The 24325-nt window shown below is 42.9% G+C and overlaps 2 protein-coding genes across 2 annotated transcripts in view; one reads left to right on the plus strand and one right to left on the minus strand.

Moving 5' to 3' along the window:
• Window positions 1–24325, plus strand: part of syne1b (spectrin repeat containing, nuclear envelope 1b) — a 78047-nt gene that overhangs the window by 23198 nt on the left and 30524 nt on the right. Inside the window, exons 32-82 of the mRNA XM_070842275.1 lie at window positions 1215–1355; window positions 1468–1628; window positions 1945–2095; window positions 2528–2755; window positions 2855–2953; window positions 3089–3276; window positions 3418–3541; window positions 3747–3913; window positions 4025–4178; window positions 4286–4911; window positions 5064–5243; window positions 5802–5952; window positions 6096–6254; window positions 6835–7017; window positions 7141–7242; window positions 7412–7615; window positions 8036–8243; window positions 8554–8666; window positions 8786–8991; window positions 9073–9222; window positions 9376–9667; window positions 9798–9970; window positions 10103–10412; window positions 10816–10980; window positions 11468–11824; window positions 11958–12094; window positions 12513–12690; window positions 12994–13176; window positions 13287–13430; window positions 13934–14089; window positions 14401–14565; window positions 14662–14834; window positions 15034–15187; window positions 15399–15542; window positions 15857–16021; window positions 16174–16491; window positions 16598–16753; window positions 17049–17219; window positions 17431–17757; window positions 17867–18019; window positions 18263–18430; window positions 18542–18718; window positions 18867–19013; window positions 19110–19235; window positions 19486–19662; window positions 19945–20210; window positions 20524–22684; window positions 22929–23266; window positions 23369–23513; window positions 23613–23831; window positions 23932–24200. Of these exons, the coding sequence (XP_070698376.1) occupies window positions 1215–1355; window positions 1468–1628; window positions 1945–2095; window positions 2528–2755; window positions 2855–2953; window positions 3089–3276; window positions 3418–3541; window positions 3747–3913; window positions 4025–4178; window positions 4286–4911; window positions 5064–5243; window positions 5802–5952; window positions 6096–6254; window positions 6835–7017; window positions 7141–7242; window positions 7412–7615; window positions 8036–8243; window positions 8554–8666; window positions 8786–8991; window positions 9073–9222; window positions 9376–9667; window positions 9798–9970; window positions 10103–10412; window positions 10816–10980; window positions 11468–11824; window positions 11958–12094; window positions 12513–12690; window positions 12994–13176; window positions 13287–13430; window positions 13934–14089; window positions 14401–14565; window positions 14662–14834; window positions 15034–15187; window positions 15399–15542; window positions 15857–16021; window positions 16174–16491; window positions 16598–16753; window positions 17049–17219; window positions 17431–17757; window positions 17867–18019; window positions 18263–18430; window positions 18542–18718; window positions 18867–19013; window positions 19110–19235; window positions 19486–19662; window positions 19945–20210; window positions 20524–22684; window positions 22929–23266; window positions 23369–23513; window positions 23613–23831; window positions 23932–24200 (11909 nt within the window). The remainder of the gene's footprint in view (window positions 1–1214; window positions 1356–1467; window positions 1629–1944; window positions 2096–2527; window positions 2756–2854; window positions 2954–3088; window positions 3277–3417; window positions 3542–3746; window positions 3914–4024; window positions 4179–4285; window positions 4912–5063; window positions 5244–5801; window positions 5953–6095; window positions 6255–6834; window positions 7018–7140; window positions 7243–7411; window positions 7616–8035; window positions 8244–8553; window positions 8667–8785; window positions 8992–9072; window positions 9223–9375; window positions 9668–9797; window positions 9971–10102; window positions 10413–10815; window positions 10981–11467; window positions 11825–11957; window positions 12095–12512; window positions 12691–12993; window positions 13177–13286; window positions 13431–13933; window positions 14090–14400; window positions 14566–14661; window positions 14835–15033; window positions 15188–15398; window positions 15543–15856; window positions 16022–16173; window positions 16492–16597; window positions 16754–17048; window positions 17220–17430; window positions 17758–17866; window positions 18020–18262; window positions 18431–18541; window positions 18719–18866; window positions 19014–19109; window positions 19236–19485; window positions 19663–19944; window positions 20211–20523; window positions 22685–22928; window positions 23267–23368; window positions 23514–23612; window positions 23832–23931; window positions 24201–24325) is intronic.
• fbxo30a (F-box protein 30a) overlaps window positions 2986–24325 on the minus strand; it is an 89917-nt gene continuing 68577 nt past the window's right edge. The window contains exon 4 of the transcript XR_011585296.1: window positions 2986–2995. The gene's annotated coding sequence lies outside the window, so the exon portion shown is untranslated. The remainder of the gene's footprint in view (window positions 2996–24325) is intronic.

The raw sequence follows: 24325 nt of genomic DNA on the forward strand, positions 1-24325 counted from the left end.
ATAACCTACTTTAACCTGGAAAGTGATTAAAGGTTGTAAGCTTTGATATTGACTGACTTGTTTGTCTTTACTTCTCTTACTTACTTTTCCCAGCTTCTCTAATTACTGAATTACTGAAATGAATGTATGATGTGATCATTCAATTACTGTCAGTGTCTGAGCTGACACATTTCAACTGGTGATCAATTTACTTATTAGAAGACAGCATTAGGAGCTGCCTCATTCACTAAATACAAGGCCTTTGCTGTGTGACATAGAGACACTGTTCCTTTTTTCTGAAGGTTAATGTAATTTCAGTGTAAGTATTTGTTCTGACTTTAGCACAGTTTATTTCACCTCACATGCATCTGTAGTGTTTGTTTTTGTAGTTGTGTTTTGTTTTGTCTTGTCTGTAATTATAAAGTTTTGGTTGTCATATATGCTTGTATGTGTATGTTCTGTAATTCTGGATTTTCTTTCATTTATGCTGTGTCCGCCTTCATGTGTTTTTATGTTGATCTTTCTGCCTTTTCGACGTCCTGTTTGTTTGGTTAAATGTATAACATCAAGCTGCCCCAGGACTGTAAATGAAAATGATCCTTTTTGCTAATACTGACGCAGTTACTGACTATAAGTGAAGTAAAGCAAACTCTGCCAGATTTGCCTAACATTTAGTGGACACAAAAGAGCTTCGTCATGGAAAGGAGGCGAGGGATTCCTGTTAATGCACTAAGCTTCTGAGATGTCTCATCGGTGGAAAATTGTCCTGAATGGAGGGTAGAGAGGTCTGATTGATGTTTTCTCCTGGAAGGACTTGTCCTCTGGGGCTTTACAGTTCCTTTAGAAGATAGCGATGCAGTCAGTCATCATCATAGATCCTAGACTGGATGGAGCTGGGAGTCTTGAACTGGAAACTTTGTTGGGGATTTACTGTTTTAGAGAGGATGCACTATGGCTCCCAGTAAATGATTATTGATAAGGTGAACACCAATAAAGCAGATATTATTGACTCTGCAGCAACACCACGACAGCGAGGTGCATGCAGATTATATTTATACTACATTCCAATTATATAGATGTCCAACTTTTCTGCTATACAGCATTGTATACATAATATATTATCAGTGTCTTCTACCTCTTATGCAACAGCTATGTTGTGTTTTATACTGTGTTTTACGCTCTATATGAAGAAAATATTTTGATTTAATATCAGTGATTTTCGTTGTCATCCTCAGGTCACATTAGCAGCCTGGCAGGAGTTTGACAGCCAGCAGGAGGCCGTATGTGAGTTTGTTAATAAGGCACGCTCAACAATGGACAGAGACCTGAACTTCAGCAGTCCAGAGAGCCTGGCTGTTGAACTTGACCAGGCCAGAGTAAGTAAAGTTTGTCTTTGTGGACATATTCTGTGGTTTGTGCTTGACATTTTACTACTGGAAGTATATCAGCAAATGAATAATATAACTAACATTTTTTATTTTGTAACAGGTGTTGCTGAAACAGTGTGAAGCAGAAGCCTCACACATGAACATTTTGCTGAAGAGAGCAACAGAAATCCAGCTTGGTCCAAAGAACAAGACTCTGCTTTTACAACAAGGTCGTTCACTCAGTGAGCAAGTGGACAAAGTAGAAGCTGGACTCAAAAAAGAGTAAGAAAAATTTCATTCTTATTGCTATTGCTGAGAATGTTTTCATAGTCTTGAGATTGTGTTTTCCAAATAGATTATGGTTTTAGCTTAATATGATAGTGGTGCTAGTAATACAACACAATGAAAGTTTAGATTGTAACACAGACATATTGAAAAATTAATTGAGAATGTTTTTGCATGATAGATTACCTGACACAATCTCAATGACTCAGATGTAGTAAACACAGTTATCTGCTACTCTGTATCTCACTAGATTACCCAGGTTTATTTCCAACTATTATTTAGCCAATTTATGATTTATACCCTTGTTTTCAAGCGTCAAGACTCTGGAAGAAATGAAAAGTCAGTGGGATCAGTTTGGAGGCGGGTTTGAAACCTTTTCCTTGTGGATATCTGACAAGGAAAAGCAGCTGGATGTACTAAAGTCTTCTACCTTACCTCTTGAGCAACAGATCAACACAGTCAAGGTACAGTATTGTGTATCTAATAGTTACAACCATCTTACACCATGTCCTCAACGTGGATAGTGTTAAAATGCAACACATACAAATACACAAATGGAGAGAAGAAACTGTTCATGAAGTCAGTGGTTTTTGCTTGACAACTTCAAGCTGTCATTTTTCATAATTATGATGATTATTTTCTCTATTCTGTGAAATGTACACCAAGGATACATTTTTATTTATTTTGGTAGTGATTTAAATGGCAACTTTAATGGACAACAGTGCATAATAGGCACATAATAAACATAAGCTCTATTAATTTTACCACACTGAACACTGCTCACCAATGCCCAATAAAAAGCTAGTGTTTCACCTCCACTGGACAGTGAGAAAAGAAAATATTATAATCTTAGTCTCTCTTTTTTCATTGTTTTGCATCTGTACCTGCGTGTCCAGGCTATTTGTGCAGAGCTTCAGGAGCGAGCTGAGGTTCCTTCTCAGTTGGAGGCAGAATCCCAGGCGTTAGCCCAGTTTGTATCTTCAGGGGAGGCGGCTCGCATCAAGGCCCGTCTGACCCAAATCGGCAGATACTGGGAGGAGCTGAAGGAGAGCGTACAGCAGGTTGATGGACAGCTGGAGGAAAGCTCCTCTCACCAGCAAAAGTTCAAAATTAGCCTTGAGGAGGTTAATAGGCTTAATGATACTTTATATCATGACAGTATACAGAATAGTATGTTGTGAATGCATGGGCATACAGTTAATTTTGATCTTTATTCTCTCCAGGTGCAAGCATCTCTCAGTGAACTACACATAAAATTGGAGCATCCTATCAAATCCTGCACCTCCTCATCAGAGACCTACAAAGCTCTTCAAAACCACATGGTATTCAATTATTTTTACTTTTGTATTTTAACAAAAAAAATACTATACAGTACTATACTACTGTTCTTTTCTGTGCCAGACTTGCGGCTCACAGGTAATGCTGCATAGGTCACTGTCTGTATCTATCTTCCTCAGGATGTCTGTCAGCAGCTGGAAAAGCTGAAGGGAACCTTGCTGTCTCTATTAGCTGGTGCCCGAAGACTCAGTGACAAAGAGCAAGCAGAAAGGACTGTGACAGAGCTAAACACCAGCTATCACCAAAACATACAGGAGGCCAAGGACAAACAGAACACTTTAGAAAACCTGCTCTCTCTTTGGCAAAAGTAAGAGCTATTGAACAGACCATTAATTAGAAGTGTTGGTGGTAATGTTCACTTAATCTCTTCACTCTTCACTTTCTAGTACTTGCAAGTATTTAAATTTTTGCTCTTTAAGAAACTTGTCTATCTGTCGATGTATTTCAGGTATGAGAAACACCGTTCAAACTTTGTTTCCTACTTGGAGAGGAGTGAATCTGCATCCAAACTGGATAGTCAGTGTCTGGCCGCTGATAAAACCAAGCTCCGCACAGAGCTGCAAGACTTGCAGGTACAATACATACAAACACACTCCAATAGTTCTACAAAACACATTAAACCAAGTCTAAAATGATTGGCGGCGATCAGGTCTATGCCCCCATATGTGACAATGTTAACAGACTTCTGTTCCCACAACAAGATGAATAATAGTGTATACACACACATACGCATATTGCATGAAAGTTTTTTTTACAGCAAGTACATTTTCCTTGCAGGCCTTATACTCTGAGGTCCGGACCCTTGAGCCTGCTCATGCTGAACTGGTATCTTTGGGGATGTCCTTGTATCCAAGTGCACCAGAGGAGAGAGTGAAGCAGCTGAAAGACGAGCTGGAAACCCTGCAGAGGAGATTGCATGTTCAAAATGAAGTCCTCCCACAAAGGTATGGTAACGCAAAATTTTTCTTCATTGTAATTAACTTTACAGGTCACACATACATATGCAGGACCTGTCTGATGAAGCAAGCTCCCTATGCTATCATTTTGTCCCCCAGAATCAAAGAGCTTCAGAGCCACCTCTCACAGGTGGAGCAGTTTGACCAGGCCCTGATCAAATTCTCCCAGTGGAGTGAGACCATGCTCTCAAATCTGCACTCAGCTTCTCAAATCAACATTAGCAACCTGCAGTCTGCAGCTACAAAAGTAAAGGTAAGAACTACAAAGAATCATTATTCATCTGTTGCAGGATGCAAGAATAGCATCTAGTATCTGCAACTGAGTAACTGATCCTCTATTCTATCATTTGGCTCTGACAGGAGACCCAGGTGGCCTTGCAGAAGCACTCCAGTGTGAGACAGAGCTTGGAACAGCAGACCGAGAAGCTCTGTCAGTTCTGTGAGCCTGGTGATGCGCAGCTCCTCCGCAGCAGAGCAGAGAGCTGTCTTCAGCCCTACCTGGAATCCCAGCACATAGCTGAGCTCCAGTTAGAGTGCTTTGAAAGGCTTGAGGCTTTTCTGCAGACCCATGGTGTGGCTGCAGGGGTGTTGCGTGGTCTCAGGCAGACTGTGGAGAGTGCTGGGAGCTGGGACCGTGGAAAAGTAGAGGAGCTGCAGCAGGAGCTGGCCACAATCGTCCCAGACATTACCCAGCTGGAGACTCTAGCCGTCAATCTTGACAGCGGTCTCTGCAAAAGCCATCTCCACATTGGTGCAGATGAGGGTTCTCGAAAGTCATGCCGCATGCTGGCCGATTCACTCAGTGCTGAACTGGATGCAGTGAGGAACTTGCTTGGTACTAAGCAGAGTGAAGCAGAAGCCCTGGGGGCTCTGTGGACCTCATTTAGACAGCGGAAAGAACAATTGCTCAAAGCTGTGGAGGACATTGAAGAAAAAGCCGACCACCAGAGCTTCAAAGAGCCCAGTCTGCATGCGCTACAGCAGAGGTAAAGCTTCACAAGAGAGTAAACAGATCAATATCTATGTTAGGTTAATGCTAGAATTCGAAAGTTGAATTAGTGGGGCTATTAACATTTGGTGTCAGTTCCATGGGAGGATATGAGAATGTGTGCAACAGCATTATCCCTCTGTTTGTCAGGCTAAGGTTTTTCAATCAGATGGAGGATGAGCTGCAGTCACACCAGCATGAGGAGCAATGGCTGAGAGACAAGGGTAACCAGCTGGCCCAGAGAGATGCAGAGCTGGCTGGGGAGGTACTGAGGGAAATCAGTCTACTGGAGACCACATGGGAGGACACCAAGAGGCTCATCACAGAGAGGTACTGAGGGATATATTGCATTAGTAAAATGTGCATGGTAAAGCTAGAGACAATATTGAAAACAGTAGCCATTAGTCAATACTGAGACACTCCTGCAACTCTCCAAAAAAGAAAAAGTCAATGGATAGGAGTTTTCTTTTTTGTTTCTCTCCATGTTTGTCATTGTTGCAGGTATAAATGAGACCAGAACCAGCTCTCTGTGGCACTACTTTGTTCTCGCGTACACTAATTAAAACAAACACACTCTTTTTTTGGCAGAAACATGTTGTTACACTGACCTTTGGGTAAATGGTTTCAAGTTGTTTGCACTTTGACCACATGGTAAAATTACTCTATTCTATAATATTACATCACTTCTGGATGTGAAACCTTGAACTGGAAATGGCTGACATTTTTATTACTTTTTAACACCCCCAAGAGCTTGTGGGCATGTTTAATTTTTCATTTTTCATATTTATTTTTTTTTCATGGAGTTAATTGTATGCAATGTTTTCAGCTTATTTACATATAATCCTGTATGGGTAATACACTTCTCTCTCTCTCTTTTCTTTGCAACAGACAGGAGCAGTGCAATGTCCTTGTTGAGCTTATGAGAGAATACCAGACCCTGAAGACCTCCATCAGCAGCATTATTGAAAGCACTGAAACTCTGGTTGAGATAAGTGCTGTTATGAAGGACCACGAGGAAACCAGGAGGTGTCTAACCAAGGTCAGGTGAAATTATTATTTGATCTACTTTGTAATGTAACTGTTCATTACATGAATCTAGAAAAAAAGAAAAGCTCTGGGTTTTGCTCTTATGATTGTTCACCAGAATGCTTAAAATGTTTTCTCTCTTTACTCCATTTGAAGCACGAGGCAGTGAAGATAGAGATGGCTTCCAAGCAACATGAACTGGACCAGTTTTCCAGTAAAGGAAAACAACTGGTGATTGAACTGAAGAAGATCCCTGAGTGTGATGCTCAAATGATGAAAAAGGATATGGAGACACTTGTTGATCAGTGGCTGGATGTAAGTCAGATTTTTATGATGTGCTGATGTGCTTTTAATAGTTTTTGGACAACAATGGAGGGCAATGGCACAAAGGAGTAAGCTATATTAGGCTATGACTGCACAGGCAAAACATTTTCATAGAATCTGTTCATTGCTGGTTTTGTTGTTTTAATGGGATCTCTGACAAAAACAAAAATATAAAATATCGCCAGTCAGAACAACTAGCAAATAAAATTATTACCAAATTGTTTTTTGCTACATATCCCTCACACCAAATTTGGTTAAGGAGTGGGATGTCCAAAGCTCTCCACATAGTGTTGCCCACAGAGGTTGGTGGCACATATCTCAGCCAGGACTGATTAGCTGTGATGTTACCCTTTATAATTTTGCAAAATCAGAATGATAATAAACTTTCTTGACCAGTATATATGGGAATTTGGCTAGAAACAGGAATTTGTCTAGAAGCATTAGTAAACAATGCAAAGTAGAGCTTTAGAGTCTGTATGATTACGGATTAGCAGTGAGACCTAATGTAAAACTCTGTGCCAGACACACTACAGCAAGTAAACATTTGTGACTGATTTGATCCACTCCTCAGGTGTCTGAGAAGATAGATGATAACATTGATCACCTGAACCAGAGTTTGGCTCTGTGGGATGATGTGCGTAAAATCAGCGAGGACATCGAGAGCTGGACAAGCAGCTGTGTGATTGAACTAAATGAGAGCTTGAACAACCTCAATGATAGTCAGAAAGTGTCAGCAAGGCTCTCGGTGCTACAGGTAAGATTTCTTACACATTATGCAGCCACAACCACAGGGTATAGTGTCTCACAGATTACCAAACAAAGCAAAGCAACTCAGAAGGGGCGTAACACATACTTTTCTCATTTTATACATCCACAGGTGGAAATGGGTGAGAAGGAGCAGAAACTTGAAACCCTGCAGAACAGAGTATCAGAGCTGAAAAAGTGCAGCCAAAGTCAAGAGACCCCTGCGAAATTGCAGGTACTAAAGATAATTAGAATCATATTTGTTTTGCTTTTCTGCATGCTTCTAATAATTTCACAAGTGATACTACTTTTACACTGATCGACCAAAAAACATGTTAACCTCGGCCTCCTCCTCTCCATATAGTCATGTGTGTCAGCCACAACTTTTATTCTAATTGCATCAGGTGCTGGACAATGATCTTCGCAAAAAGATCAGCAGTGTGCAGAAGCTACATGAACAGGCCAGGGGAAACCTCATGGACTTCACTTCCCAAAGGAAACAGCTGGAGGACTACATCTCCCAGATGTCTGCATGGCTAAAAAGTATGGAGGATTCCCTTGTTTCTTCTCCCACTGGAACGGATCCTGAGGACATCTGCAGAGTGAAGGTGCAGACTAACATAGCATAGTAATAGACATAGTAGAATACAGACCTTGCAGAAGCAGGATGAGGACACTTGATTCAATATGAATGTTTCGTACCCTTGTAAATTTGAGAAAAAGGGGATTTCAATCTGTCTTTGGGATCGTCTTCAAGAATTTCTTTAATTATATGAAACCAAAGAATCTTTCTGACCAAGCATATGTTAGAAGTGAACATATCAAGACCAGACAGGCCAGTTTAGGATGTATTTTAGCTAATGGGGATCCTAATTAAGATAAAGACAAAGATATATATTGCTTTTGACAATGTCATTGGTTTATGAGTTGTTGGTGTTACAGATAGGCAAACCTTTTTTTATAGAAGATGGGGATGTAAATGAAAGAAAGCCAATGAGCTAAACTTCATTGTTAAACATGTTTTGAAGGACCTGCAGAAAGAGCTGCAAAATCAGCAAGGGAGTATCGACTCCACCAGAGAGAGCCTCAACACCTTGTGCAGAAAATATCCATCTGAGGAGCTGGCTGGTTTGGGATCAGCTCTCACTGACCTCATCAAGATTTATGAGTCTGTGAACCAGCTTTCTGCCAGGACACTGGTGTCACTGCAGAACTGTCTTCAGCAGCAGTTCAATGGTGAGAGATGAGAACAAATCTGATTAAAATGTGTAGTTTTACTGAGTGATGCAGTAGCTTGCATGCCACACCATTGTAATACTAAAGATCTAATGTGGTGAATTCATGAATTCTACAATATAAAAACTAGTCCAATGCCTCCTGTTTCTGTGACAAGATACTTTCTGTAGCTTCTTATTGATTTCTTGTTTTTCAGTAAGAAGTCGTGCCTCATATAGTGACCTCTGACTGTAAAATTCTTCACAAGGAAAAACTTGTTTCTGTTTGAATTGACACCTGATATTAATACTCTTTTTTCCTGCCTCCTCAGATTTAGTTCAGGAGTTTCATCGCTGGCTTTCAGAACAAAGGGAGATTGTGAAAGAATGCTCTGATCGATCTGGAGACACTCAAATTGTGGAACGCAAACTACAGAAACTGAAGGTAAAAATGATATTTCATTGCTCCCATCTACAACTGGTGAAACGGAAGAATAACAGAAAAATCCTAATTCAAAAACTTGACACGAGTCAAAGCTAAAAGTGATGTGGTTTATCTGTCAGGGTGCCATGGATCGTGTGGAGGAGGGTGAGGTACGTCTCACTCAGGTCTGTGAGGAAGGAGAGAAGCTCCTACTCCATCTTCCCAAAGCCAGCGCTGGGCAAATCCAGCAGCACCTTTCATCCATCCAACAGGACTGGGACAGCTTTGTGGAGCAGTGCAGGCAGAACCAACAGATCCTGGAAGACAGTGCATCTCTCATGAAGGGGTAAGAGACTCACATACACTTTCCTGTAAATCACTGAGTAAGCCAGCCATTTATTAACATTGCATTGTAAATTCCTTGCAGGTTTGAGGGCCGCCTTAAGAAACTCAGGTGGTGGTTGGAGCACATGGAAAAGAGGATGACCACAGATCTGCTTGAAGCCAAACAGCGTGGTCCTGAAAAGGCTGTGCTTGAGCAAGTAGAGGAATATCAGCAGGAAGTGCTCAAAGAAAGGTATTAAACTTAAGTTTGTGTATTTACTTAAAAAAAGAAAATAGATGTTTAATGTTCGAAGAAGGATCCTTAATAGTTGTCCCGAGCCAAAACATCCACTTACACCAAATACACTTGGTAGCTTATTTAAACATTTTGTGTCCTTCCATGCAGGGATTCATTTGAGCGTTTATGTCAGGAGGGTCAGGCGCTGAATGAAGGTGGGCGAGGTGATGGTAGCGAGACAAGGGTGTCAGCTCAGCTGCAGTCACAGCACCAGGCCCTGCTGAGACGTGTGAGAGAGAGGCTGCGCAGCTGCCAGCTCACTTTACAGGAGCAACAGGCCTTTGAAGAGACACTGCAGACTACCTGGGGCTGGCTTAATGGGGTCCAGGAGCGCCTGGCATCTCTCAACAGCACAATTGGCAACAAAGAGACTCTGGAGAAGAGACTAGGACTTGTTCAGGTCAGTGAATGATGTCTTTATCCCAAAATATTGCTCTTTGGATCACAGTGTTTTCTGGTTAGATTTCTAAACACAGAAATTATCATATAGTTTGCTCATAGTTCTTTCTTATTGTTTGCTATTCATGCAGGATATCCTGCTAATGAAGGGGGAAGGCGAGGTGAAGCTCAACATGACTATGGGAAAAGGAGAACAGGTCCTGAAGCACAACAGAATGGAGGGGCAAGAGGCCATTTGTTCACAGCTACAGAGCCTGAAGGATGCCTGGGCCAATATGTTGATGACATCCATGAGTTGCCACAGGTAAGAGATGCATCATCTTCTGCACTGTGCAGGAGCAGTCAGTCAGAGGGATGATGCCCACTGATGCCATGGTTCATAATCGCGGGTAAATAAGCTTCTTTATTTCTTATCAAATGCTATTATTGTCCATAGTCGTCTCGAGTGGACAGTGGCCCAGTGGACCAGCTTTCAGGAAAGTAAAGGCCAACTGCAGCAGTGGATGGAGTCAGTGGAGCAGGAGGTGGGGATGTCTCTGCCTCAGCAGCCAGGTCTCAAAGAGAAGTCTGCTTTGCTTGAGCGCCTCAGGGCCATCCAGGCTGATGTCGATGCTCATGCAGCAGCGCTGTCACGCCTAACAGACAAAGCAGTGGAGATGCACGAAAAAACAGCTGACCAGACCTTTGGACCAGAGTCGAGGGCGGAGCTCAATGCTCACTTTGCTGATATCTCAGCCGTTGTCAAGGTGATCTGAATACAGGAACAGGTTGAATAGTACTTGCAAATTATTTCTGGATCCTAGATGATTCATTTAGGAAAAGGGACCTCTGGGAGGAATCCAAGAACACTCTCAAAGGGCAAACACTATGGGACCCTTTGTTGCAAGGTGGTCTAAGTGGCATATTGTTGCCAAAATTGAGTGACTGATTACATTAAGCAAGTTGAGGAAGAATATTATTGTAATAAATTGACTTTAAATGTGATTGAACATTTCAAGGTTTCAAACCCCTGTCCCACTTAACCTGGCAAGGAATTAGACTAAAATATACAATAAAATATTAGCAAATAATTTGACATGTTCATATCTAGAGAATGTGTCTTTCATATCTGGCAGTTGGTGTTTATATTGTCTTTTCTCCTCTACAAAGGGTAAAGTGCAGTCCATGCAAAACATTGTGTCTGAGCATGAGCAGTATCTCGATGCTCTGAGAGACTTCAACGACTGGCTGATTTCAGCAAAAGAGGAACTTCAGCGCTGGTCAGACCTGTCAGGAGACTCAGTTTCCATCAAAAGGAAGCTCTCCAAGGTGCAGGTAAGGAACTTAAACTGTTATACTCCTGGAAAAAGTCTGTTTGTTGCTGCTGGTCTTATCCAACTGAGAGATGAATGTCCTCAAAAGTGTTTCAGATATAGTCCAGGGTCTTCTGCCTATTGGTTGTTGCCTTTATGCCTCCACAAGGAGGCACTTGGGAAGCATCTTTACTTGGTGTTTGATCTAGTTTAGCGGGCTCCTGACATTTGAGTGGCAGCTTTACCTCAACATCTTCCAGGATTATTGAGGTCCTGACAATGTAAAGACAATTGAACACAAACACCTGGTAATTTGTGCCACATTTGGCAACAGTTTAACTCTTCTGGGCACAGTGGAAGAATCATAACCATGATTTATTTATTATGATTTCCTTTAGTTTGATTAAAACCTCAAAGTACCTGAACATGTGAAGACTCTTTCAGACTTTGTTGATACTGGAGAATCTTGTACAGAGGTAACAGGCTCTGATTCCTTTTGCCCTTTCCAGGAGTTGCTTGACTCTAAGCAGCGAGGCAGAGAGAGGCTGAACCGGGTTCAAAGATGTGGAGCAGTGGCCAGAGATCATACTGGCTCAGGGGGTTATGAGGCCATGGAGCGAGAGGAGGCAGCCCTCTTGTCCTCTTGGGAGCAGTGGGAACGTGGAGCTCTGCAGACACGGGCTAGTCTGGAGACTGCCCTCTCCCAGATAACCAGCTCTGAACAAGAGTTCAACAGCCGGTCAGCACAGCTGGAGCACGACCTGCGGGACTTCAGCCGCCAGCTACATGACTGGCGGCTGAGGCTGGCGCAAGCAGCAAGAAAAACTGATGGAGAGGAGGCTGTTAAATGCTGGCAGATAGCAAAGGTATGTGTCAGTTAAGTTATGTTCCAATAATAAGCAACCATTAATTGGAAACAAGCAACTATAGCAGTAGATGAATAATACATATAAAATGCTAATAATGTGAATTTTTGTGGTTGTTTTTTTTTTCACACAGGACACTGTGGAGGAACTTATCAAAGCTGAGCCCATGTCTGATTCCTTGAAGACTCAACTCAACGATCTGTACCGATTCTCCAGAGACATGGGCACACAATCTGAGAGAGTGTCTGCTCTCATTAAGGAATACAACAGGTGAAAAAGTTGTAAATATGATGCACAATACATTAACTACATTCAGGACTTACATGTAACTCTGGGTGTTTCAGATTTGTTCCATAGAATTATGGAGGAGTAAATATATATGGAGGAGTAAACATATTAGAAATAATTTACAATATAATTATAATATAAGAAATCACAAACTACAGCCTACAGCTACACGTTACAATATAACTGAATGAACAACTCTTGGACTAGTTTTCAGGTTCACAGGGGTCATATTTGTCACAGGGTTTTTACATCGGTTTGTGTTGCAATCCAATGTAAGATTAAATGCCTCAGCGACAAACAGACAAAGCAACAAGAATCATCAAGCCTGAGACAAAAGAATTTAAAAAAATGTATGGATCTCTAAATTGATTAACAATGATACATGTTGGCTTCTTTCTAGTTTGAGTCTCCAGGCGTCCAGAGAATGTCAGAGCAAAGAGAAGATACTGGATCAAGGCTTCCGCTCAGTCTTCAGAGAGTTCCAGCAGTGGTTGGTCAATGCCAAGATCAACACAGCCAAGTGCTTTGATGTACCTCAAAATGTCAATGAGGCCTCATCTAGCTTGCAGAAGATTCAGGTACATCACTCAAAGTCAAATGCTAAGTAACATTTACACCCCCGTGCTGCCACAAATACAGATTTCATCACCACTGATGGTACCAACACTGTAATTTCAATTTACAATATCTTGTAGGTTTGTTTTCATTATAAAATGCAACTGCAAATAAATGACTTACTAAATGGAGCCTCTGGGTAGTTCAGGCAGGCCAAAACTAGTTTCTAGTTACATGTCTGCTCAATTAAAAAGTGCTTAATACAAAAACCGTGAGTTTCACTGCACATGCTCAAGTTATCATCTCATACCTTCTTCTCTCCTCAGGAGTTTCTAAATGACAGAGAGCATGGTCAGTCAAAGCTGAATGCTGTGGTTGTGAACGGTGAGCTCGTCTCTAGTGTTGCAGCAAAAGACAAAGCTGACGCAGTTCGCGCTAAAATGAACACTGCCAGAGAGGACTGGAAAAATATGATGTCCAACCTGCACAACAGAGAGACAAGTCTGCAAGTAAATGAATGTCCCTTCTCACCAATCAGGGCCATTAAAAAAAAGTGTATTGATACGTTTTAAGTCAAGGAAACATGTCAAGTCTCTTTATAACGTCTTGTGTGTTTCAGAACCTTTTGTCGCAGATGAAAGATTTTGAGGCAAGTGCCGAGCCTCTTCACGAGTGCCTGAATGCCACAGAGCTGGCTGTGCAGGAGAGCAGCACAAGGCTTCATGATCTCACTGCCAAGAAGCAAGAGCTTCACAAGCTACAGGTATCAATGTCCACTGAGCTTATGCTCATGTACAAGACCACTCATGTTCAAGTGCAACAACCACTCAGTGCTTGACTGCCAACCTGACTGTTCCTGTCATTTGCAGAAACTCACAATTCCTGCTATGTTATAGTGTCTTAGAGTTGCTTTTATTCTTTTAGGAAGCGCTGCCAACAACTTATGCTAACTGCCATCTTTCTGCTCCTGGTTGCTACTCTCACATCTTCTTAACAGTGTCTATTATATAAATTAATACTTGCCTCATTTGTAATTACATTTAGAGTCTATTAATTGTTTAAAACTGTCTACCGGCTTTATCCAGAGGCCTTGATTGCACGTCATGACCACCAAGAGCTTTACTGTTGCCTTGGCCAAATGTCTCATCTGCTTTTCTTTTTGCCATGTTGCCATCTCTAACCCCTAAGTGTGTGTCTGAATTTAACTGTCTTATATCTGTGTGTCAGCTTGCATGCCTCTTTGATAACCTGCTTGTGCTCTTCCAGTCTGTGCTTGAGGAGTTAGCCTCTCACGAGATTCAGCTGAACAGGCTGAAAGAGAAGGCCCAGCTGCTGTGGGATGAGCAAGCGGCCGGCAAGGGTTTTGTGCACCGTGTCTCGCAACTCTCTGCTCAGTACCTAGCTTTAACCAACCTGACCAAGGTACAGTAATACCTGTGCACTGGGGCTTTTCTGGGGTAGAGCTGGAGAGGAGACAGAGGCACTAGACTGGATCGAGCTCTTAACATTATTGTACAAATGATAAACAGTGAAGGTACTAACTCAACATGATTAAATACTAATTTCTTTTCTTTGTTACTGTAAGTCATACATACAGGTGATATACAAGTGAATTTCCTTTATTTAGTTTGTACTAATTCTTTATTTGCCATCAAATAATCTGCCTACTGTTGACACACTTTCTCAAACCCAGTGGTAATATTGTCGTTGTGTCCTGTTATGTGGTTCTGCAGGAGAAGGCATCACGAATTGACCGAATAGTCACTGAGCACCAGCTTTTCTCCCAAGGTTTAAATGAGCTGCAGAACTGGGTGGCTGACACCAGCCACATGCTGCAGACTTACTGTGCCCCCACTGCAGACAAAAATGTTCTTGATAGCAGGATGATCAAACTGGAGGTATAAAAACAGCTAGTTTGCAGAATTAGAGATGCTACTTTGAACACCTCCTATTATAGGAGTGTAATAAATGTACATGTGTGACTGTTGCACCAGGCCTTATTGACTGCTCGTCAAGAGAAGGAGATCCAGCTGAAGATGCTGATCACAAGAGGAGAGTCAGTTCAGAGAAATACATCAGCTGACGGAGTGCCTGCAGTCCAAAAACAAATACAGGACCTAAAAGATTCCTGGGATGCCCTGCTGTCCACCTCAATCCAATGCAAAAGGTAAGTTCTGCAACACTAAGGGATGTATTTCGATCAATGTTTTGGTGGCCAGCAGTGTCCACAAAAGATTTTTCCTGTACTTTAAACTATAAAAAGTGTAAAAAGTGTACAGTTGCTGCTATTTTTAACAGGTCTTGTATTGCTACTATTGCTGGATGTGCTACACCATTGTGTGATGCTGTTGTACTCTTTAAAACAGTCAGCTGGAGGGTTCTCTGTCTCAGTGGACCAGTTACCAGGAGGATGTCCGCCAGTTTGTGGCATGGGTGGAGCGTGTGGAGGAGAGTCTTGACCCCACTGATAAACAGTGCCCAGAGATGAGAGACAAAACTGCAAATCTAAGCAAAGCTAAGGTACTGCACCTTTACAATCATGTTGCATATTATTTGAAAGCATAAATGGTTTAGTTAAGTTTGTATAGACTTACAAATACAAGGATTTAAAATCTTAGATTTTAAGAGCAGTGTAAGGTTTTAAAGTCACAGTCTCAATTAACTGCTACAGATATTATAGAACTTGAAAAATTCACAGTTGATAAAGAACTTCCCCTCTCTGTTGTTGCAGTTGCTGCATGAGGAAGTGCTCAGCCATAACACCCTGTTGGACACTATCACTGCAAAGAGCGCCGGTATCGCTGAGAACTTTGTCACTCAGCTGGAGCTCCAAGATCTGCAAGAGCGCTATAAAACTATCAAAGACAATGCCATGGTAACACAAGCATTCACAGCACTCAACACTGAATCTCGTTTGTATTAGATAAAGTTTCTTTTTGTGCGGTGGCTTTAAAAGAGTTACAAAAAGTAATAAAAAGAAAAAATATATACATATATTGCCGTATAAGCCATTATTTCACGATTTCAGATTATTTATTGTCCAAGGAAAATAGCATCACTCTCCTTAAAACACAGTTTGAGTGTGAAGTGTAAAAATGTTGGGTGTATATTAACAAAGATGTTGTCAAAGGAAAAGTTAGAATCAAATAGCTGTCACATTATAACTCGTTATCTTCACTGTGGCCTCAGAGAGCAGTTGGCAAAGCAGAGGAGCTGGTGAAAGCCCATCAGGAGTATCAGCGCGGGCTCCATGCATTTGAGGACTGGCTGGAACAAGAACAAGAGAAGCTCAGCTGCTACACCCAACTGGAGGGTGATGTTGATATGCTGGAGGAGACTTTGCAAAAGCTGCAGGTCTGACAATTATCAGGGGAAATAAATAAATAAACAGAAAGCTATTACTACAACTACTACTACGATTTCTGCATCACCAGAAGTTCTATTCCGTTAATGTTTTATCAAAAGGTTTAGAGAGCTGAACATTCTCAACATCTATCCATCTACAGGAGCTGCAGCTGCACTGCACAGAGGGCCAGGCTTTGCTAAACACCCTGCTGGTCAGTCGGGAACTGGTCATTCCCTGGGGCCTGCCTCAGATCGAAGACCGAGCACTGGAGACCTTGCAGCAGGAGTGGAGGTTGTACCAGGGCCGGCTGGCCGACACCCGAGCTCAGCTCAACAGTGCTCTGGCCAAACTCAGGCAGATGGAGCAAAAGTTTCAGCGTCTAGACAGCTGGCTAAAGGCCATGGAGACCAAAGCACAACTCCGTGGCCACCGGCGGTCCGATCGCACCACCAAAGATGCTCAACTCCAGCTACTAAAGGTGGGTGTTACATGCACAGAAGCTATGTACATGATTATGTACATATGTTGTTCATTTATTGGAATGAAGTATGTTCGGACATCTCTAATGGTCTGTGTATAATCAGAGCTGGCAGGAAGAAGTGCTGGTTTATCAAGAGGAGATGGAGGGCCTCAGTCTCTTGGCGCAGCAAGTTCTGGATGAGACCCATATTAGCAGCCAGATCAGTAGCAGAGCCACCAAGATTACAGCCCGCTACCACGTCCTGCTTCTGCATTTACTGGTAATGACTTTTTGAACACAGCACACAGTATCACAGTAACACATAGTTGTGAATGATATATAGTGTATATCTGTATAGTGTTTACATAAATATACACTTTGATACATGCTTGTTAACAGATATGCCTGGGTTGGCTCAAGATTTTCTCTAAGAAAACAGTAAACCACCCAGAATTCCCATTTCAGTTTAAAATCTTGGCTGTAGATCTGTATTTTGAAAGATAATCGGAAATTTTAGCTACCCTGTGCATTCTTCTCCCATAACTTTGTTTTTTCCCCCATCCTTTCTGTTACAGGAGACGATCAAACAGCTCCAGGAGGAAGTGTCTTGCATTGAAGAGGCACAGTGTGTCTTTGGCACCTTCTCAGACTGGCTCAGCACAGCTCAGAATAACTTCAGCTCTGTGGCTATCAGTGTTGATGCAGTGGATCGTTTTGCTATGGAGAGAAAGATGAAAAAACTAGAGGTACACTAACATAGAGCACATGCCTTCTGTATATCATTGCTTTAGACCTCCATAGCTGTACATAACTACTCTAGCATGACCAAAATATTGCTGACTTTCTAAGACATGCTCAGTGAAAAAGGCACTAATTGTGCACTCATTAAAGTAGCAATGTTAGTATCAGGCTCAAAAATCTGATTTACACTTCAGCAGTATCCTGTGTACCTTTCAGGCTCTTCAGGCAGACATGGAGCAGGGTCACACTTACTTGAAGACAATGAGGGAGAAGACAGAGCGATCCATGGCATTCTTGGAGGAGCCTGAAGCAGAGCAGCTGAAGGAGGAGGTGGACATGCGTCTTTTCCAACTACAGGAGTTGATGGAAGCTCTGCGCATGGAGCACAGCTCCCTCGAGAAATGTATCTCACTCTCTAAAGACTTTATGGATAAATACAAGGCTCAGGCCCAGTGGGTGACGGAGACCAAGAATCTTTTGGCATCAAGTGTAGAGCCTAAAGCTGAACTCTACCAGAAGAAGGCTCAGCTTGCGAAGTATAAGGTAACTCAACAATGATTCATTTGTTTTTTCTCTCGGAAACACAGTGAAATAGAGTAGAAATACTGAATGACTTTATCTGAAATATTATGCTTACTTTTCATATATGCAGACCATCCAGCAGACAGTGCAATCTCATGAGCCAGCCTTGAAATCTGTCTTTGAGAAAGGAGAGGCCCTGCTCGACATAGTCCATGATGCCACAATAAGTGACAACATGAAGAAGCTGCAGGCTGACTACCAAGATCTCTGTTTGGCGACAAAGGTATGTGCACTACTATGCTGCTTCTGCTGAGGTGTAATTTAGGGAGGCAGTGTTGGATTGTGGGTCACATGAGAAATCTGAATCAAGTCCAAAGCCTTAGATTCTACTGTGTGTGAATATTTTTGTATCAGCAGAAAAAATAAAAGGAAACAAGTTGATGCTTCGTATACATGCCACTTATTGAATGACTACACGTCATACAGCTACATGACTTGCTGAGAGTGGCTGTGCGTTGTGTTTCAGACACAGGTGCAGAACCTGATAGAGTGGGTGAGGGAGCACGAGGACTACAATAGTGAATTGCAAGAGGTTGAGAAGTGGCTCTTACAAATGTCCAGTCGACTGGTCACCTCAGACTCCATGCAGACCAGCGGTATGGAGATGGCCACGCAGCAACTTGCCCGACACAAGGTGACATTGACCATAATGTCCTACACAAACTCACAATTTGTGCAGTATACATCATATTATTACTAGTTTGCAAGTATATGGCTTATTTATAATCTGACTGTTGTTTTTCAGGCAATAATGGAGGAGATAGCCAGTTTTGAGGAGCGTCTTACCAGCTTGAAGCAGAAAGGAGAAGATCTTGTAGCCAGCTGTACTGACCAAGTTCAAGCTAAGATCTGCCAACAAGTGCAGGCTCACCAACAGGGAACCAGAGATAGCTACTCTGCCATCTGCAGCACTGCCCAGCGTGTGAGTCATACATACTACAACCACAGATCTTGTATCTACTTATTCTCTCTAACTAGAAAACTTCTCCTTTTGATAATTTTTCAGAAACACTGGCTCTTTATTTTATGATTTAAATTTAGTTAAGGTTTTACTACACGTTGTTCAACAGGTGTACCAGAGTTTGGACCGGGAGCTGCAGAAACACGTTAACCATCAGGACACTCTCCAGCAGTGTCAAACCTGGCTCACCACTGTGCAAGAGGAGCTTCAGCTCAATGATCAGGGACCATCAGGTCTGCAGGACGCACTGAAGCAGGTAACTGACACAGTGCAATTTTGCTCTTGGAATGCAATGATGGGGATAAATTATGTTTTGATAATTTATTTGAATCAATTACTTTTGCACACACAGGTGAAGCACTACAGGGCACTCCAGGAGCAGGCCAGCACCTACCTGGATCTGGTGTGTTCTGTGTGTGACCTGTCTGATGATGCTGTGAGAGTGGCAGCTGCTCAGGTCCAGCAGATCAAACTCACGGTCAGTAATTATCTCACTGTCCATTGTACAAGTTAAAAGTAATGCAGGAAAAGCAGGAAATATTCATTCATTCATTCATTCACATCAGTTAGTGACACACAAGCATGTTGTCATGCAGTGTAATTGAAGCTGTTCTGTGTACATGGATCAACATAGTATGAAAATCATGAGTGGAATAGAATGTGAGGTTTTTCACAGTGTACAGCTCTGCAAATTTTAATTGAAGGAAGGTATAAATGTGTTTTTGCAGATAGAGGAAAGGATGTCCAGTGCACAGGAGCTTTCAGAGGGCTGGAGGGAGATCAAGGAACAGAAGCAAGATTTGACCAGCTTGTTCCAGGATATGGAGCAGCAGCTCCTCAGCTTCTCCAGAAGGCCTGCAGAGTTGGAGACCAAGATAGCTCAAAACATGCTGTCACAAGCCAAGGTAGGGAACAGTATCATAACCACTGATCCCTTTACAAAGCACACAAAGGGGGACCTTTTCTTAATCATCGTTCTAAAACCTATTTTTCATTTAACATATATTATATCTGCTATTCCCTTAAATTACAGTATATAGTACATTGAGCCTAAACATCGTTCTGTCAGCGATTATGTTAATATTTGTTATTATTATCTAAGCCAACATTTTGGCTTGGTTTGTGTAGGGATAAAAGGGAGATCTGCCTACTCTTTGGATTTATTCAGTATATTGCTTGTCAAACAGGAATGCAGCCAGCAACTGCAGTCGAAACAGAGTATCCTGACCAAGATGACAGAGACTGTGAGCAGATTGACTGGTGGCCAGGACTCCTCAGAACATGCAGAGCTCGACCGTCTGAGCCATTCCTGGCTTGAACTCTGTCACCAGGCCAGCAAGCTGCAGAGTCAGAGAGAGGAGGACCTGCAGCGGTCTAAAGAATACCATGACTGCATCACTGCGGTGGAGGTGCTGTTTGAACAGGTGTCCAAAGAGTGGGACAATCTGGCCAGGTGTGTTTGTACATCAAGTATACATTACATTTAGACATCACGTACTGCAGTGCTCTGATTCTCTGATTGATTCTCTTGATCTCCTGTAATTTTAGAAAGTGCCAGTTGTGCAATTTACTCTACAAGTTTCGGGGATTGTCAATAGTGGATCTCTGTGTAAGACCATTAGTTTGTCATTATGTAGCTCTGAACTCAAGGCCAGGATCTAATTTTACAACATTAATCTCAGTTGTATTTCACTTATCAGCATCAAAACATATATGTCTTCTACACATCACTTGTGTAATTCCTTTTTAAATTTTCTGTGCTACAGAACTGATGCTGAAAGCTCATCTCAGCATTTGGAGGCATTACGGAAGCTTGCAGTCACTCTGGAGGAACAGAAAGGCACTCTCGAGGAACTTAAGGAACAGAAACAAAAAGTCATTCAACATTTAAACTTGGATGACAAGGAGCTGGTGAAAGAACAGATCAGCCACTTTGAGCAACGATGGTCTCAGATGCAAAACCTAATTGAGAGGAAAATCCAGGACTCAGTGGTGACCCTGGATGATATGGGCCAAGTGGAGGCCCGTCTCAGAGAGGCTCGGGACTGGGCAGAGGAGCAGCAGCCGGCCCTGTCTGAGGCCATGAAAATGAGTCCTCCTCCAGAGCTGGCTCAGAGTTTCCTGTTTGATCACCTGAGCATCTGCAGTGAGTTGGAAGCCAAGCAGCTCCTGTTGGCACAGGCAATGACTGACGCTGATAGGGTGCTGGCCCGCCTGGGCCTTAGCGAACGTCAACGTCTGCAACAGCTTATTGCAGACACTCAACAGGAGGTGGAATCTCTGAGTGTGAAGGTTGTGCAGCGTAGAAAACACCTCAGTAAGGCTTTTACAGAGAGAACACAGTTCCTGATGGCTGTGAACCAGTCCATTTCCTGGGTTCAGCAGAATGAGAAGAAGGCTCAGGCAGAGGAGTACATTGCTTTATTGCCTGATGACCTGGCCAAGCAGGTCAGAACATGTAGGAACATCCAAAGCAGCCTGAAAGCTTATCAGAGTGAGCTGACCTCCTTGTGGTCTCAGGGGAGGGACCTGATGAGGGATGCCAGTGAGGAAGAAAGGAATGAGATTCTCACAAAGTTGCAGGAGTTACAAAACATCTTTGATAAAACGTTGCATAGATGTGGCCAGAAACTTCAGGAGCTTGAAAAGGTGCTTGTTTCCAGAAAGTATTTCAAGACTGATTTAGAGAAGATATGCCTGTGGATAAAACAAGCTGATATAGTTACCTTCCCTGAAATCAATCTGATGGTTGGAGATGCTGAATTGGAAGTGCAGCTACTAAAGTATCAACACATAGTTGAGCAGGCAATTGAATATGAGAATCTTCTCCTAATTGTACAAAGAGCTGGCCAGGAAATATTGCCCAGTCTGAATGAAGTAGACCACTGCTATTTGGATGAAAAACTCAACGTCCTCCCTCAGCAATATAACAGCATATTAGCACTAGCCAAAGAAAAACAGGAGAAAATCCAGCAGGCCATTCTCACGAGGAATGAGTACACCTCATTCATAGATGTCACTCATAAAGCACTGAAAGAGCTTGAGGAACAGTTCAATAACCTGGGCACACAGCCGGTAGGGCTGCAAACAGAAGAGGTTGTCAGTTTGCAGAGTGATTACAAAAGGATCCAGGCAGACCTGAGCAACCTGGGTCTAGCTGTGAGTGAACTGAACCAGAAGAAAGAGGGATTTCGTAGCACTGGTCAACCATGGCGCCCAGAGGAAATGACCCAGCTTGTGAGTCTGTACAACGGCCTGAGGAGGTTGGTTGAACAGAAAGTAGAGCATCTGGATGAGACCTTGGAGTCATTTGAAGACCACAAAGCAATGGCTATGCAGGTTGATTCTGAATTAAAGGCCACAAAAGAGCAGCTGGTAAAAGTTAATGCGGAGACGCAGTCAGCTGAGGAGAGGCTCAAGAACTATCATGCTCTGGCAGGGAGTCTCCAGAGTGCCAACTCTCACTTGTCAAGGCTCATGGAGCAGATGGACACTCTTGCACCCCGCGTGGACCAGGCAGCCCATGATGCCTCCAAGGAGCAGGTGCTTCTGTGGCAAGACGAACTGAGATCTTTGCAGGCTGCAGTAGGGGACCTGATTGAAGATTGTGAGAACAGGTTTGTTCAAAGTAAAGACTTTGAGACAGAGATGAAAAGGACCCTGGACTGGCTGCAGCAGGTCAGAGATGACCTGGGCTATGCTGTGATTGTTGATGTGAGGGTGGAGAAGGTGCAGGAGGAGATCAGAAAGCAGCAAATCATGCAGGAGGAAGTGCAGTCCAGACTGAGAATAGTGGCTGCTCTTAGCACCAGGGAGAAACAGGAGTATATCAGCGCGAATGAGCTTGTCCCAGCCCACGTAGATACAAGCCTTGAAGAAATGGCAAAGCTGCAGGCAGACGTTCAGAAAGCACTGAGCTCCAAACAGGTGGGACAATATTACATTCAATACTCTATTAAACATGGTAATCATGAGCTAATTTTAGTGAACTGCTTTATCTGTAATGTTATTTGTTGAAGTTACCTTAATGCCTAAATACAGTAATTCAATCCATTTGGTATGAAGCATCAGACCAACTGCATTCTTGGCAGTCACGGCAGCATCTGTATTTTTATACAATATATATCAAATACATCAAAGATGATTTTTTCTTCATTACTTTTGTGTAAAGATTACACTGGAGGAAGCACTGGTGTTGTGCCAGAGGTACCACTTCAGGATGCAGTCAGCCTGTGAATGGCTGGAGGATGCAGTGTCCTTCCTGCAGCAAGCCAGCCTGGGTGTTGACGTGGAGAACTATGAGGAGTGTCTCCGGCAGCAGGGGGACATCTTGGCCACAGAGCAGGAATTCCTCATCCACTTGGAGGAGCTGCAGGGCCTGCTGCCTCAGCTCGAGAACCTGGTCAACCCCACAGCTAAAGAGCAGCTCCGTGTGAGTGTGGAGTCAGCAAAGCAGAGAGGCGTGGAGGTCAGAGATCAGCTCCAGTGTCACCAGGATGTCCTTCACAGGTAATGAAAACAAAGACAGATAGTGTAACATACAGTACAGGGACAATACAGAAATTCTGTCAATAACAGCATTTAATCCTCTAATATATTTTGTTTTTTTAGTTGTGTAGCTCAGTGGAAGTCATACCAGGAGGCAAGGCAGACTGTCATTGAGCTCATGAATGAGGCTGAAAAGAAGCTGACTGAATTTTCCACTGCAAAGGCAGCCACAAGCCAAGAGGCTGAAGATAAGCTATGCAGTCATCGGGTAAGAGAGGCCAAAGCAAGTCAGTTTCCATACAAAAAAAGGGCAGTGCTTCTGTGAATGCTGTTCCCTGAGGTTATTAATTCTTTCTTAATTTTTCAGTCCCTTGTATCACTGGTGAATGGCTTCCAAGAGAAGCTGAGTGGTTTAGAGGAGCAAGCTGCTCAGCTGGAGCTGGTGGGGAGTGACGCTAGCAAGGCCACCATCAGTCGCTCCATGACCACTGTGTGGCAACGCTGGACACGCCTGCGAAGTGTGGCACGGGGACGTGAGAGAGTACTCGAGGACACAGCACAGGACTGGAGGACTTTTAGAGAGAAGGTACACAAACAGACAGTGGGGAAGATATGTATGTCATAATTAAATTTAAATATGGTTTCTATATTTCTAGCAGCCTAACTTCCATATCCATTGTTTACAGATGTTGAAGGTGAGAGCAGTTTCTGATGAGCTCCAAAGCCGTTTCCCTGACAGTGCTGTGGAGAAAGCTTCCAAAGCCACATTACAGTCTCTGTTGGACCAGCATGACTTGCTGAGCCAAGACTTGGAGAGAGAGCTCTCCGCCCTCACATTGCTGCGCCAGTATGCTCTCAGCCTGCTGCACGATGTGGAAGTGCCTTCACCAACAAATGACCAGGATGAGCTGCCCAGTCTGAAGGAGATCAGAGCTGTGCAAGACCAAATGGAAAGGTAGTGTTTAGATAAACATGCAGGGGCCGATGCTTTTAACAGGAGCAAGATAAAGTCTAAACAGTGCTGTTATTTTAATGTAGATGTTTCACACACATACACAGAATGACTCAAAGTAAAATTAA

The sequence above is a fragment of the Pempheris klunzingeri genome, chromosome 13 (genome assembly GCF_042242105.1).
Source record: "Pempheris klunzingeri isolate RE-2024b chromosome 13, fPemKlu1.hap1, whole genome shotgun sequence".
NCBI classification, from domain to species: domain Eukaryota; kingdom Metazoa; phylum Chordata; class Actinopteri; order Acropomatiformes; family Pempheridae; genus Pempheris; species Pempheris klunzingeri.